At 41.7% G+C, this 14670-nt stretch overlaps 1 protein-coding gene across 1 annotated transcript; it reads right to left on the bottom strand.

The window, feature by feature from the left end:
* Positions 1–11588: 11588 nt before the first annotated feature.
* Positions 11589–12135, bottom strand: LOC136507567 (uncharacterized). Its single transcript, XM_066502248.1, has 2 exons — positions 12043–12135; positions 11589–11999 (listed from the first exon to the last, which is right to left on the bottom strand). Exons 1-2 carry the CDS (start codon positions 12133–12135, stop codon positions 11589–11591), a joined length of 504 nt encoding a protein of 167 aa, XP_066358345.1.
* Positions 12136–14670: the final 2535 nt, after the last annotated feature.

Raw genomic sequence — 14670 nt, forward strand, 5'->3', positions numbered from 1 at the left:
AGCATGTTACCACACCACCTATTGTCATGTGTCTTGCTAGCCCATTGACAAGTGACAACGCCATTGCCATGGCTAAGCACTTGGACGTCAACCTATCCACGCATCAAACCTATGCGTTTGACCTTGTTCACCCTATATGTACGTTAATTGTTCTGTATACAGAGTAAATCTTATAAAAACCCTATGAACAAGGACTTTGAGCTTATGGAACTATTATTAGATTCTTTATTAGTCGAACAACAAACTAAGCTACAATTTATCAGGTTTCTTATAGTGAAACTAATAAAGATACACAAGTGGATTGCTGCAAAAACAGCGTGTCACACCAAACTTGTAGGAATCGGAGCAGACTTTCTGCCGTGCATGCAGTACCTGAAATAAAGAATTTCGTACAGACAGAGTATGTACGTCCTTCTTCCTTGACTCATGATCCCATGTCAGCCCTTCTAGATCATATCCAAATCCAACTGTGAACTGGAGTATTTTTTTAAAATCTGAACTCGATCGGTGTCGGCCCCGTTTGCTTCGCTGAAAAAATAAGCCGAAACATTGTTCCAGCTGATTTGTTATGAGAGAAAAATACTGTTACAGCTGAAAAAACAAACTGAAAAAGACGGATTATAAGATCAGCAACTCAGCATCGAACTGACGTCCCAAGTCTGAGTTTTCCAGGTCCAAACCATGTTGTCGTCTTGGAACAACTCCAAATCCAAAGTATAAACAACAGTAAATAATCAGGTGCCACCACGAGGGTACATATATACGGTGCCAACGGATGAGCTCAACTTCCTTCAACGATTCACCTCACGTCTCTGTGAGCGAGGACTTTTTCGGTCTGATCGAGCTGAGTGCCTGAGTCCAGTCACAGTGAGACAGAGTAGTAAATAGTGTCGCGAGTAGAATTGCGAGCAATGTAAAAAAAAAGTAGAATGGCAAAATGAATCAGTGCTTTATTCCATTGATCATAGGTGATATTTATACACCGTAACAGGGAGAGGTTACGAGGAGGAAAGTCTCCCGTTAAGTAACCACGACGCACGTCCCGTGACTGTGGGGAGTTTCCCGTATGCGTGCGGTCATGCGGGGAGAAACTCGCACGTACGAGAAGAGCGTGCAGTTGGGCCTTGACGGATGGGAATCCCAAGGAGGCGGTTGAAATCACCCCTGTACGAAGATATTTGTAACACTCCCTTATCGAATCCGTCCTTGCCAATGAATGCTATTGTTCCTCCAAAAATTCCTGTGGATAAAAACGAGGAAGAATACTGGTAGATATGCTATAAAAAAAACTACTTGAAACCCAATGGAAAAACAAGGAGAAAGATATAGCACATAATGATTATTGCCTCATTGTAAACTTATATGAGAAAATATTTTTAGGAGAAAACTCATGTATAGTTTAGAAGACAATATATGTCTTTGATATCCCTTTAAAAACCCCTGTGGGGGAAAACAAGGAATATGACATATGCTTATGTTAATATTGTTCCATTAAAAACTTTCTATGAGAAACCTTACGAGGAAAAACTCATAAAAAGAAAAAAGTGCAATATGATGCTATGGACAAGCTAATATCTAGGAGATTTCTCCCCCTGAACCTTGCAAATCTCTAAGTCGCCGCATACCAATTCCTTTAACATATTTCTCAAATGAGGAAGCTGGTAGGGACTTAGTGAACAAATCAGTTAGATTATCACATGATTTGGTTTGCAAGATATTTATTTCACCTTTCTGTTGTAATTCATGAGGATAGAACAATTTAGGAGAAATATTCTTGGTGATATTGCTTTTGATATAACCTGTCTGCATCTGTGTAACACAAGCCACATTATCTTCATAGATATGGTTGGTGAGTCGATGACACCAATACCACAAGACTGTTGTATGTGGTTAATCATTCCGCGAAGCCAAACACATTCACATGAGGCCTCATATAGTGCAACTATCTCAGAATGATTTGCGGATGTAGTCAAACTCCTCTGAAAATCAAGACACGAATACACAAAGGTAATCTTCACTATTGAATATATCTGGAGGTCTACAAACTCAAAGAATTTACAATGTGTGGTAACTCAATCCGAAAGGATTACAAGTGGAAGAGGAATAGAAAACACAGAAGAGTTCTACTAATTGTGTTACTCTTCACCGTTAAACATCCCCCGATTTATATAGGCATCGGCATACAACAACCCAAAACTTGAGCGGCTCGAAAGCAACTACGCAAGTAGGCCATTAAGCAATCATGTATGCATGCAACCAGAAAACGTCTATGCCAATTTGGTAGAAGCAAATTTAGACTATTCATGTGTAGGCACATGAAAGATCCTTTAGGAATTTGGAGCATAAATCAACAAACTCCACCTTGAGACGAATTCCCTTCTTGTGAAGAATCGCCATCAAAATCTTTCAATGTTAACAATCACCATGCACCCAAAAAATAATCCCATGGACTAAATTGTAACACCGGTTAAACTTGAGCAACGCTCAAACTTATTAGTAGGAATAGACTTTGTCATCATGTCTGCAAGATTTTCATGAGTACTAATCTTGCATACTTTGATATCACCTTGGGCTCTAACACCTCGAATGTAGTGATATCTAACATCAATATTGTGGGTGTTTTGTAAACCAACGAGTGAATTTATGTGTGTCGTGCTGCTCTAGGAAGATGATGGTAGCACTCAAAGACACAAGAAAATTATACTGGTTTAGGCCAGAGCCCTACGTCTAGTCTCAAAGAGGGTTTGAGTTTGTGTTCCTCGGTTCAAGTGCTCTTAAGTCTTACAGTGAGGGTGTGTAAGCTAAGGAATTCGCGGTAGGAGGAGTGAGGTGAATGAAAGCCTGAATGGAGTCTCAAGATTTTATCCCCTATGAAGGAAGGTCTAGCCGCCCTTATATAGAGTTCGGGGGCCATGTTACATGTAGAGAGATGGGTTCTCCCGATCCGAGTGGTCGACAACCCGAGGGAGGGAGAAGCAAGTAAACTTAGATGGCAAGCCATCCTATCTTGTCCTGGCATCGTCGTACATTCAGGCATGGCCGTAGTCATGGTCTCGCTCCCCATGCTGTGGCGTGGCATGGCGTGGCACTATAGTGCCGGTTGTGATAGCACTATTGGCATGGCGGTGGTTCACCAACTGTCCTATGTAGTATGGTCTTGCTGTGGCCTTCGTCATTGTCTCCTATTCTCCCAGTGGCATCATGGTGATTGTGAGGGAGTAGGTAGCCACCTCTAGGTCATGGGTCGCCTTTCTGGGTCACGGTGCCAGGGCCTCGTCCCTAGATTGTGAGGTTGAGGCTCCTGGCAGCCTGGTTGGCCTTAGAAGTCAAGATTAGGGTCGTGCGACCCATCACGTAGCGGGTCGGGCTGTATGCCCGTCTTGTCGGGTTGGCTTTGGAAGGGCAGTGCCATACTAGCCATCATAGCCCCATGGTGTCGTCTTGTTAGTGCAGAGGTGTGCAGGGGTGATGTCTGCCTGAGATCCCTTGTCTCGAGAGGCATCTGTCCCCTCCGTCCTAACAGAGTGAGTAGAGCGTGCCTGTCTTTGTCAGGACAGGTATACTCAGTGGTGCCTAGCCTCTCCCTGCCCTTTCCAATGCCTTTAGATTTACAATAAGAATTAAATTCCTCCGAACAGAACTCCATCCGATTATAGGTGCGAAGCTTTTTTACCTTCTTTTCAGTTTGCTTTTCAACCATTACCTTCCACTCTTTAAAAGCTAAAAACGCTTCTGATTTATGCTTCAAGAAATAAGGCCAAACTTTCATAGAGTAATCATCAATAATTATCAACATATACCAAGCACCACCTAGTGATGTCTTATGAGACTGCCCCCCATAAATCTGAATGCACTTAGTTAAGAATACCTTTGGTTGTATGTGTCGAGGTATTGAATTTCACCCTCTTGTGTTTGCCAAACATAGAATGCTCACAAAATTGTAACTTACTAATGTTCTATCCATCAAGAATCCCTCTCTTACTTAGCTCTACCTAACCAAGTTCGCTCATATGCCCAAGACGCATTTGCCAAAGCTTTGTAGCATCAGAATCAGATAATGACTTTGAAACTGTAGCAATATTACCAACAATTGTAGTACCTCGCAAAAGATACAAATTGGCAGATTTCAAATCACCTTTCATGACAACAAGAGAGACTATTGATGCATTCATAACTCTACCTCCAGCGGAGTATCTGTACCCTTTCAAATCCAGAGTACTTAACGAGATAAGATTCCTCATCATAGTTGGAATGTGCCTCACATTAGTCAAGGTCCTAATAACACCATCAGATATTTTAATTTGAATGGATCTAATGCCAACTATCTTACGGGGTGTGCTATCACCCATTAACACAGAGCCACCACCTTGCACAGAATTGTAAGTGGTAAACCATTCTTTATGAATGCATATATGAAAAGTGCAGGTTAAATCAAGAATCCATTCATCATCAATCTTTGCACATCCGGCAAAAGCAACGAGCACGTCACCTTCACTGCCACTTTTAGTAGCAACTGAAGCTTTACCTTCATCTTCAGTTTTACCTCTTGACTTAGATATGCTATTTTGCTTTTCCTTGTTTTTCAACTTATAACACTCTATAATATAATGATTGTCTTTCTTGCAATAATTTCAGAATTTATCACCCTTCACTCTAGACTTTAAACGGACCCTGTAGACACTTGAACTTTTACCTCTAGATCCACTATAGGATCCTTCCTCCTTTTGCCTATCCTGAATGGAAGGTCCTAATATGGCTAGAGGGGGGGTGAATAGCCTATTTGAAATTCTATAATTACACTAGAGCAATTTGATTAGTAAGACAAACGACGAAATGCAAACTTGGTCTAGCTCTACAAGGGTTGCAAGCCACCAACCTAACAACTCTAGTTTCTATGATCACTAATCACACAAGAGGCTAAGTCACTATTCACTAAGAGCTCTCAACAAGGCTACACTAAAGAGCTCCACTAGATGAAACTAAACTACCAAGCAAGATCTAAAAACTAGTTACACTAAAGAGCTTGCTACAACTAGTTTGCAATGAATGTAAAGGGGTGAGTATGGTGATTATACCGCCTTGTAGAGGAGTGAACCAATCATAATATGACAACAACCAATCACCAGGAGAAATCCAATCACAAGAATGACACACGATTTTTCTCCTGAGGTTCACACACTTGCCGGCACGCTAGTTCCTGTTGTGTCGACCATCACTTGGTGGCTCAGCGGCTAATAGGTATCACACACCTAGCCCACCACAAGAGGTGCTGTAAGAACCTACCCACAAGTGAGGTAACTCAATGAGACAAGCAATTTACTAGAGCTACCTTGGGGCTCTTCGTCGGGGAAGGTGTAATACCCCTCACAAACACCGGAGCCAGCCACGAACAATCACCAACATGTGCCAAAGATCCTCCACTGCTCTATGCCATCTAGGTGCTGGCAACCACCAAGAGTAACAAGAAATCTGCAGCCACAACGATCCCCAAGTACCACTAGATGCAATCACTCAAGCAAATGCAATTTGAATCACTCCCAATCTCATTATGATGATGAGTCAATGATGGAGATGAGTGAGAGGTGTTTTCTTAGGCTCACAAGGATGTCAAGTATGCCAAAGTGCCAAGAGAGTGAGCCCCAAGCCGGTACATTCCTATTTACAGAGCCCCAAGACTCAAAGAGCCATTAGGCACTCTTGGGGTGACCCGACTCTACTGACCGGACGCAGCCCAGCGTCCGATCGCCTATGTCTGGTCCACGGATAGCCGCCATGTGGCCAAGCTTTGAACCTTAGCCATCGGATCCCAACGGTCACTTAACATTCAACGCCACAGTCAACAAGTGATCGGACGCGCCGCTCTAGTGACCGAACTCCAAGCCTCTCAGTGTCAGATCAACTCCAGAAAGGTTCTAGAGCTGATAAAAGCTGACCGGATGCGCCCGATTGAACATGACTTGATGCACCGCAGCGTCCGGTCTTCACTGGCCTCCTCTCTATGTGCGCAACGTCAGCATACATCAACGTATTTGCTTTACTCCTACGCGTTTGGTCACTTTACTGCTCCTATGCCCGATCGCACCACCGAGCGTTGCGCTTCCACTGTTGTGCATGACCGGACGTGACCCGCATGAGGTCCAGCCTCCGATCGTGTTCCTTGCATTCTTGGCCAACGCTGCGTTACCTCGCTATAATTGACCGGACGCGCCGGGGTGAGTCCGGTCACCCCGTGGCCAGCATCCAGTCGTGGACCATCTCCTTTTCTTTTTCTAAGTCCACAACCACTTTACCCTTGCTTCCAACTTGCTAATCACAAAGTGTAGAACTTGTGTGCACGTGTGTTAGAATTTTTCAAAGCATTTTACATGGGTTAGAAGTTAGCACACTAGGTTCCTAAATGCAATGCATGAATCATGTCACCTAGTGGCACTCGATAAACCGCTTAGCCAAAGATTTTCCCTCTTTATAGTACGACTATCGATCCTAAATCACTCACATCCTCTATGGTGTCTTGAGTGCAAACCAAAAATGGCTCCTAACATTATACCTTTGCCTTGAGCCCATTTTTGTTTTTTTCTTTCTTCTTTTTCCAAATGTGAAGCACTTGATCATCTCTTTTGTGACCATCACCTTCACCATGTCCATTATCTATCTTCACCACTTGCGTTGGACCACCTTATCTAATTCACACACTTAGATCAAAGGTTAGTCCTAGGTTTCATCAATTATCCAAAACCAAACTAGGGCTTTCAATCTCCCCCTTTTTGGTAATTGATGACAACCCTTCACAAAGATATTCAATGAAATTTTCTTGGATTCATGTTGCTTGCCCAAGCATATTATCACGTGTAAAGGTTATGGACAAGTTTCATAAACCTAATTTGGTAGCATTAGCTCCCCCTACATATGTGCTAAGAGTTTGGATTTGAAAGCTTGCACATATGCATGGATTAGAAAGTGTGGGGAAGCAATGGCTACCAAATGATGCTAAGGTGTAAATAATGTACCTTTGAAGTGTGATACCAATTGGAGTTGCCATTTGAACACCTTCCTAAGCACCATGGTTTGCTAGATATCACCTAAAAACAAAAGACACTAGATACCTCATGAGATCAATATTAGAAACAAGGCTCTAGTACCACTTGTAAAACCAATTCAAGTGTCTAGCTCTCCTATGCATGCTAGTTTTCATTACATCAATTATTTTCTATAATCTAGCATACACCACACAAGCATGGATATGGAATTTAAAAACTTATGCCATGCAAGCAAACATATGTAATGCACATACAAGTTTATGAGCCCCCCTACTTGTGTGCTTCAAATTTTAATTGATCCCCTTAATTTCTCCTATCTTATCTTTGTGTTACTTCTCCCCCTTTTCCATATCTTTGGGAATTTCTCTCCCTCTTTGTCATCGATGACCACAAAAGGTGAGCTCAAATTTTAGATAGGTTGTGTGAAACCATGTGAAGTGAGGATCATTTTTCCCAAATTTGGTTTAATCTAGATTACTTGCAAAAGATATTTAACTCGGTTTGATCCAAGGACAAGCTTCTTCACACCTCCAAATAAGGGTTATCTTATACCATGTTGAGTGAAACACTTATAGCTCATTTTCTAGATCAAACTCTAGGTTCACAAGCCCACAAACATGTCATATGCTACCACTAGATCATATCAAGCATACAAGCAATAGTGGTACCATACAAGCATTAAATTCATTTGATTTTCATAAATGAGCCTAAGACATATGAGGAATGACTAGATGCACTAAACAAGTCCTTAGTAATGGATGAATGACATGTCAATCAACTTTACCTTGCTTTGCTCGAAGGAGAGGCATGTCATATAATGGGGGTGCATCAACACATACTTGAGAAGTCAAGTATGTTCAATTTATTCCTTAGCTTGCAAAACATCTTCTCATCAAGTGGTTTTGGTGAAGATATCGGTAAGTTGATCATCAGTGCCCACACTCTCAATACAAATGTCCCCTTTTGTTGGTGATCTCTAATGAAATGGTGGTGGACATCTATATGCTTTGTTCTTGAATGTTGAACCGGGTTATTGGTAAGCTTCATGGCACTCTCATTGTCACATTGCAATGGCACTTGTTTGAATTTGATTCCAAAGTCACTCAAAGTAGCCTTCATCCAAAGTAATTGAGCACAACAACTACCAGCCAAAATGTACTCCGCTTCGGCGGTTGAAAGTGCTACACTATTTTGCTTCTTTGATGACCAAGATACAAGTGATCTTCCCAATAATTGACATGTGCCCAATGTGCTCTTTCTCTCAACTTTGCATCCTGCATAATCAGAGTTCGAATATCCAATCAACTCAAATCTTGCTCCTTTGGGATACCACAATCCAACATTTTGTATATGCTTCAAGTACCTCAATATTCTCTTTATTGCCTTCAAATGACTCTTTCTTGGTGAGGCTTAAAATCTTGCACACATGCATACATTAAACATCACATCTAGCTTTGATGTGGTCACATATAGTAGGCTTCTGATCATAGACCGATATATCTTTTGATCCACCATGTTCCCACTAGCATCACTATCATTGCCTAGCTTCTTGGTGAAGAGAGTGGTGTCAACCTTGCCTATCTTAAATCCCTTAGAAAGTAGGAAGTCTCTCAATCTCTCATACCATGCTCTTGATGTTTGTTTCAATCCATACAAAGCCTTCTTTAACTTGTAAACATGGTTGGGTTTCTTCTCATCTTCAAAACCGGAAGGTTGCTCAACATACACAAGCTCATTGATGTACCCATTGAGAAATGCACTCTTCACATCCATTTGGTACAACTTGATGTTGTGGGCACAAGCATAGGCTAACAACATCCTAATTGCTTTCAATCTTACAACTGGGGCATAAGTTTCTCCAAAGTCAAGACCTTCAACTTGAGTGTAACCTTGAGCCACTAATCTTGCTTTGTTCCTTACAACTATCCCATCTTGATCTTGCTTATTCTGCAAGACCTATTTGGTTTTAATTACATTATAATCTTTAGGCCTCTCAACTAACTCCCATACTTGGTTTATTGTGAAGTTGTTTAGCTCTTCATGCATAGCATTCACCCAATCAACATCCAACAAAGCTTCATCTATCTTTTTAGGTTCAATGGATGACACAAATAAAAAATATTCATAAAATGATGCTAATCTTGATCTTGTTTGTACACCTCTTGAGATATTACCAATGATAGAATCCAAAGGATGATCTCATGCAACATTGGTTGGTTGGAACATTTGAACTTGATTGCTTGCACTTGATTGCTCATTTAGTTGAGATGATGAACTAGCCACTTGTTGTTGATCTTGCACTTTGTCATCACTTGCACTAGCTTGATATTGATCATGAGAACCACTAGCTTGCGCATTTAAGTTGGAGAGCACTTGATTCTTGTCATCTTCAACTTCAATCACCTCTCTAGGCCTTATGTCACCAATGTTCATGTTCTTCATTGCATTGACCAATTGAGTGCCTCTTACATCATCTAGATTCTCATCTTCCTCCTTGAGAACCCTTGGTTTCATCAAATTCCACATTATGAACTTCCTCAAGAGTACCACTAGCCAAATTCCAAACTCTATAAGCTTTGCTAGTAGTGAAGTAACCAAGCAAGAAACCTTCATGACATTTCTTCTCAAACTTGCTCAATCTAGTGCCTTTCTTCAAGATGTAGCATTTGCAACTAAAAACCTGAAAGTATGCAATGTTAGGCTTTCTATCATTCAAGAGTTCATATGGGGTCTTCTCCTTCAATGGGTGACAATAGAGTCAGTTGCTATAGTAGCAAGCCGTGTTGATTGCTTTGGCCCAAAAAGAATGACTAACATTTTATTCACTCAACATTGATCTTGCCATGTCAATCAAGGTTCTATTCTTTCTCTCAACTAAGCCATTTGATTGTGGAGTGTACTTGGCCGAGAATTGATGTCTAATCCTAAACTCATCACACAAATCATCAACTCTTGTGTTCTTGAATTCACTTCCATTGTCACTTCTTACTTTCTTAATGGTTGTTTTAAACTCATTGTGAATTCTCTTGATGAATATCTTGAAGGTTGCAAATACATCACTCTTGTCAACAAGAAAGAACACCCATGTATATCTAGTGAAATCATCCACAATCATAAATCCATTTTTGTTTCCACCAATGCTAGTGTATGTGGTTGGTCCAAATAAGTCAATGTGCAACAACTCAAATGCCTTGGATGTACTCATCATGCTCTTCTTAGGATGTGTGTTACCAACTTTCTTTCTATCTTGACATGCACTACAAAGCTTATCCTTTATAAGGGTGACATCTTTAAATCCTCTAACTAGATCATGCTTAATCAAATTGTTCAATTGTTTCATTCCAACATGACCAAGCCTTTTATGCCATAACCAACCCATGCTAGACTTAGTGAGCAAACATATTGGCAATTGAGCTTCTCTAGCATTGAATCAACCAAGTATATATTCTCATATCTAAATCCTTTAAATATCAAGTTAGAGCCATCTACACTTATGATCTCTATATCATCTACACCAAATATGCACTTAAAACCAAGATCACAAAGTTGGGCTACTAACAATAGATTGAAGTTCAAGCTCTCTACTAGTAGCACATTGGAAATGCTCAAGTCATTGGATATTGCAATCTTACCAAGCCCGTTGACCTTGCCTTTGCCATTGTCACCAAATGTGATACTATCAATCCCATTGCTCTCATTTTCATTGATTGAATTAAAAATTCTTGAATCACAGGTCATGTGTTGTGTGCACCCACTATCAAGCACCCAATGCCTCCTCTAGCTTTACAATTCACCTACAAGAGAGGATCAATTCCTTTTTGGTACCCAAACTTACTTGGGTCCTTGAAGGTTAGTTACCAAGGTCTTTGGTACCCAAATGGCCTTCTTCTTTGGGCCCACAATTGGTGTACCAATGAACTTATCCTTCACACCATTGGTACCCTTAACAAGCATGTAACAATAATAAAATCTAACTGAGGATACATTAGGTTGGTTGTTCTTGTTAGTTTTGCAATATTGCTCATATATATGCCTAACTTGCTTGCATCTATTGCAAAACCGACCATTGCCCTTCACAAAACTAGCTTTGGGAGTGACAAAGGCCGCCTTGCCTTTCTTGAGGGTATAGCCTAATCCCTCTTTATTGAGAGAAAACATTTGACTACCCAAGCACTTTAGCAAGTGGGCATCTCCACCATAGGCATTGCCTAAGGCACAAGTGAGCTCATTCACCTCCTTCTTGAGGGTCTCATTTTCCACCATTCGTCAGGTATCACAAGTGAAACCATCACTCAAAGATGAAGTAGAAGTGGTAGTGCTACAAGAGGGGTTAGTGGGAGCAACAACAATGGGCTTATAAAAAGATTCATCAAGAATATCACATGTTAATCCCACATCATAAGACACAATCACTTGCTCCTTTTTGGCTTCCTCCTTCTTGACTTGCTTGAGGAGAGAGGAGTGAGCTCTTTCAAGCTTAGTGTGAGCATTGCCAAGCTCCCCATGGTCTTCCCTAAGACTCTTATGAGAAGCATTGAGCTCATCAAAGGATCACTTGAGAGATTTGAGCTCTTTCCACAATTCTTTGCACTCCTTTCTCTTCATCTCAAGATATGTGTGGGTATTTTCCAACATGTCCATGAGAGACTCCTTAGAGTTCTCCTCCTCCTCCTCATCATCATCACTCCTACAATCATCACTTTCATAAGCATCATCATAACTTTCATCATATTTTACCTTGGTGGACTTTGCCATGAGGCAAGTTGATGAAGTGTCAAAGATAGAAGGCTTGTTGTTGATGGCTATGCTTGCAAGTGCTTTCTTCTTGGACTTCTTGTCATCATCACTTGAGTCATCATCCTCCGAAGAAGCATCACTATCCCATGTCACCACATAGCCACCACCCTTCTTCTTTTGGAAGGTCATCTTTTTCTCCTTCTTCTCTTTCTTCTCCTTCTTTTGCTACAACATGGTCCAGGCTCCCTTAATTATAGCATTTTCTCACATATTCTTTGCTCTTGTTGTTGTCTCTTCTCTTTCTTGCACCATAGCCCTTCTTATCCATGAATCTTCTAAACTTGCGCACAAAGAGAGCCATAGCTTCATCATCAATGTCACTAGCATCTTCATCATCACTTGATTCTTTCTTGGACTTGCCCTTGTTCTTGAATGATGAGCTAGCCTTGCATGCTACACTCTTCTTCTTCTTCTTCTTCTTCTTATCTTCATCTTCCTTCTTATCATCCTTGTCAACCCTCTCCCTTTCCACATGGTATGTCTCTTGTGTCATGACATCACCTAGTACTTGGTTAGAGGTAAACTCCTTCAATCCTCCTCTTATGATGAGCAGTCTCAACATCTCAAATCTTGGAGGTAAGCACATCAAGAACCAATGAGACACATCATCATCTTTGATCTTCTCTCCCAAGGCCTTCAAGTCATTAACAATCACTTGCAATCTATGGAACATCTTCAGAATGCTCTGATCATCCTTCATCTTGAAGCTTGTCAACTTGTCCTTGAGAATGTATAGCTTGGCACTCTTCACCGCCGGTGTGCCTTCATAGGTCTCCTCTAATCTCTTCCACACCTAACTAGCTCTATCAAGGTCCTTGATTTGCTCAAACACCTTTGAATCAATGGCATTGTAGATGGTGTTGAGAGCCATTGCATTGCATTGCTTATTTGCCTTGTCTTGGTTGGTGAGATTGCCAGGGTCAATAATAGCATAGTCATTCTTGGTTACATCCTACACTTGATCATTGATTGAACCAAGATACATCTTCATCTTTCTCTTCCAATAATCATAGCATGTACCATCAAAGAATGATGGTTTGCCCCCACATGGTTGAACATAACTTAAACCATCTTTTGACACCGAGGTTATTAAGCTTTCAATCAAATGATGACCACGGCTATGATACGACTTGAAAGGTCCTAATATGGCTAGAGGGGGCGAATAGCCTACTTGAAATTCTATAATTACACTAGAGCAATTTGATTAGTAAAACAAACGACGAAATGCAAACTTTCTCTAGCTCTACAAGGGTTGCAAGCCACCTACCTAACAACTCTAGTTTCTATGATCACTAATCACACAAGAGGCTAAGTCACTACTCACTAAGAGCTCTCAACAAGGCTACACTAAAGAGCTCCACTAGATGAAACTAAACTACCAAGCAAGCTCTCAAAACTAGTTACACTAAAGAGCTTGCTACAACTAGTTTGCAATGAATGTAAAGGGGTGAGTAGGGTGATTATACCGCCATATAGAGGAGTGAACCAATCACAATATGGTGACAACCAATCACTGGGAGAAATCCAATCACAAGAGTAACACATGATTTTTCTCCTGATGTTTATGTGCTTGCCGGCACACTAGTCCTCGTTGTGTTGACCAACACTTGGTGGCTCGGCGGCTAATAGGTATCACACACCTAGCCCACCACAAGAGGCACTGCAAGAACCTACCCACAATTGAGGTAACTCAATGACACGAGCAATATACTAGAGCTACTTTGCGGCTCTTCACCGAGGAAGGTGCAATACCCCTCACAAACACCAAAGCTAGCCACGAACAATCACCAACACATGCCAAAGCTCCTCCGCTACTCCAAGACATCTAGGTGGTGGCTACCACCAAGAGTAACAAGAAATCTGCAGCCACAACGATCCCCATGTACCACTAGATGCAATCACTCAAGCAAATGCACTTGGAATTACTCCCAATCTTACTATGATGATGAATCAATGATGGAGATGAGTGAGATGTGTTTTCTTATGCTCACAAGGATGTCAAGTATGTCAAAGTGCCAAGAGAGTGAGCCCCAAGCCGGTACCTTCCTATTTATAGAGCCCCAAGACTCAAAGAGCCATTGGGCACTCTCGGGGTGACTGGACTCTACTGACCGGACACAGCCTAGCGTCCGATGGCCTACATCCGGTACACGGATGGCCACCATGTGGCCAAGCTTTGAACCTTAGCCATCGGATGCCAATGGTCACTTAACGTTCAATGCCATAGTCAACAAGTGACCGGACGCACCGCTCTAGTGACCGAACTCCAAGCCCCTCAGCGTTAGATCAACCCCAGAAAGGTTCTAGAGCTGATAAAAGCTGACCGGATGTGCCTAATTAAACATGACTTGATGCACCGCGGCATCTGATCTTCACTGGCCTCCTCTCTGTGTGCGCAAAGTCAGTGTACGTCAGCGTATTTGCTTTACTCCTGCACGTTCAATCACTTTACTGCTCCTATGTCCAGTCACACCATTGAGCACTGCGCTTCCATTGCTATGCATGACCGGACATGACCCTGCGTGAGGTCCAATGTCTAATTGTGTTCCCTGCATTCTTGGCCAACGGTATGTTACCTCGCTATAATTGACCGGACGTGCTGGGGTGAGTTCGGTCACCCCGTGGCTAACGTCCGATCGTGGACTTTCAGCTCCTTTTCTTTTTCTATGTCCACCACCACTTCATCCTTGCTTCCAACTTGCTAACCACAAAGTTTAAAACTTGTGTGCACGTGTGTTAGAATTTTTCAAAGTATTTTACAAGGGTTAGAAGTTAGCACACTAGGTTCCTAAATGCAATGCATGAATCATGTCACCTAGTGGCACTCGATAAACCG

The sequence above is a fragment of the Miscanthus floridulus genome, chromosome 15 (genome assembly GCF_019320115.1).
Source record: "Miscanthus floridulus cultivar M001 chromosome 15, ASM1932011v1, whole genome shotgun sequence".
NCBI lineage: Eukaryota > Viridiplantae > Streptophyta > Magnoliopsida > Poales > Poaceae > Miscanthus > Miscanthus floridulus.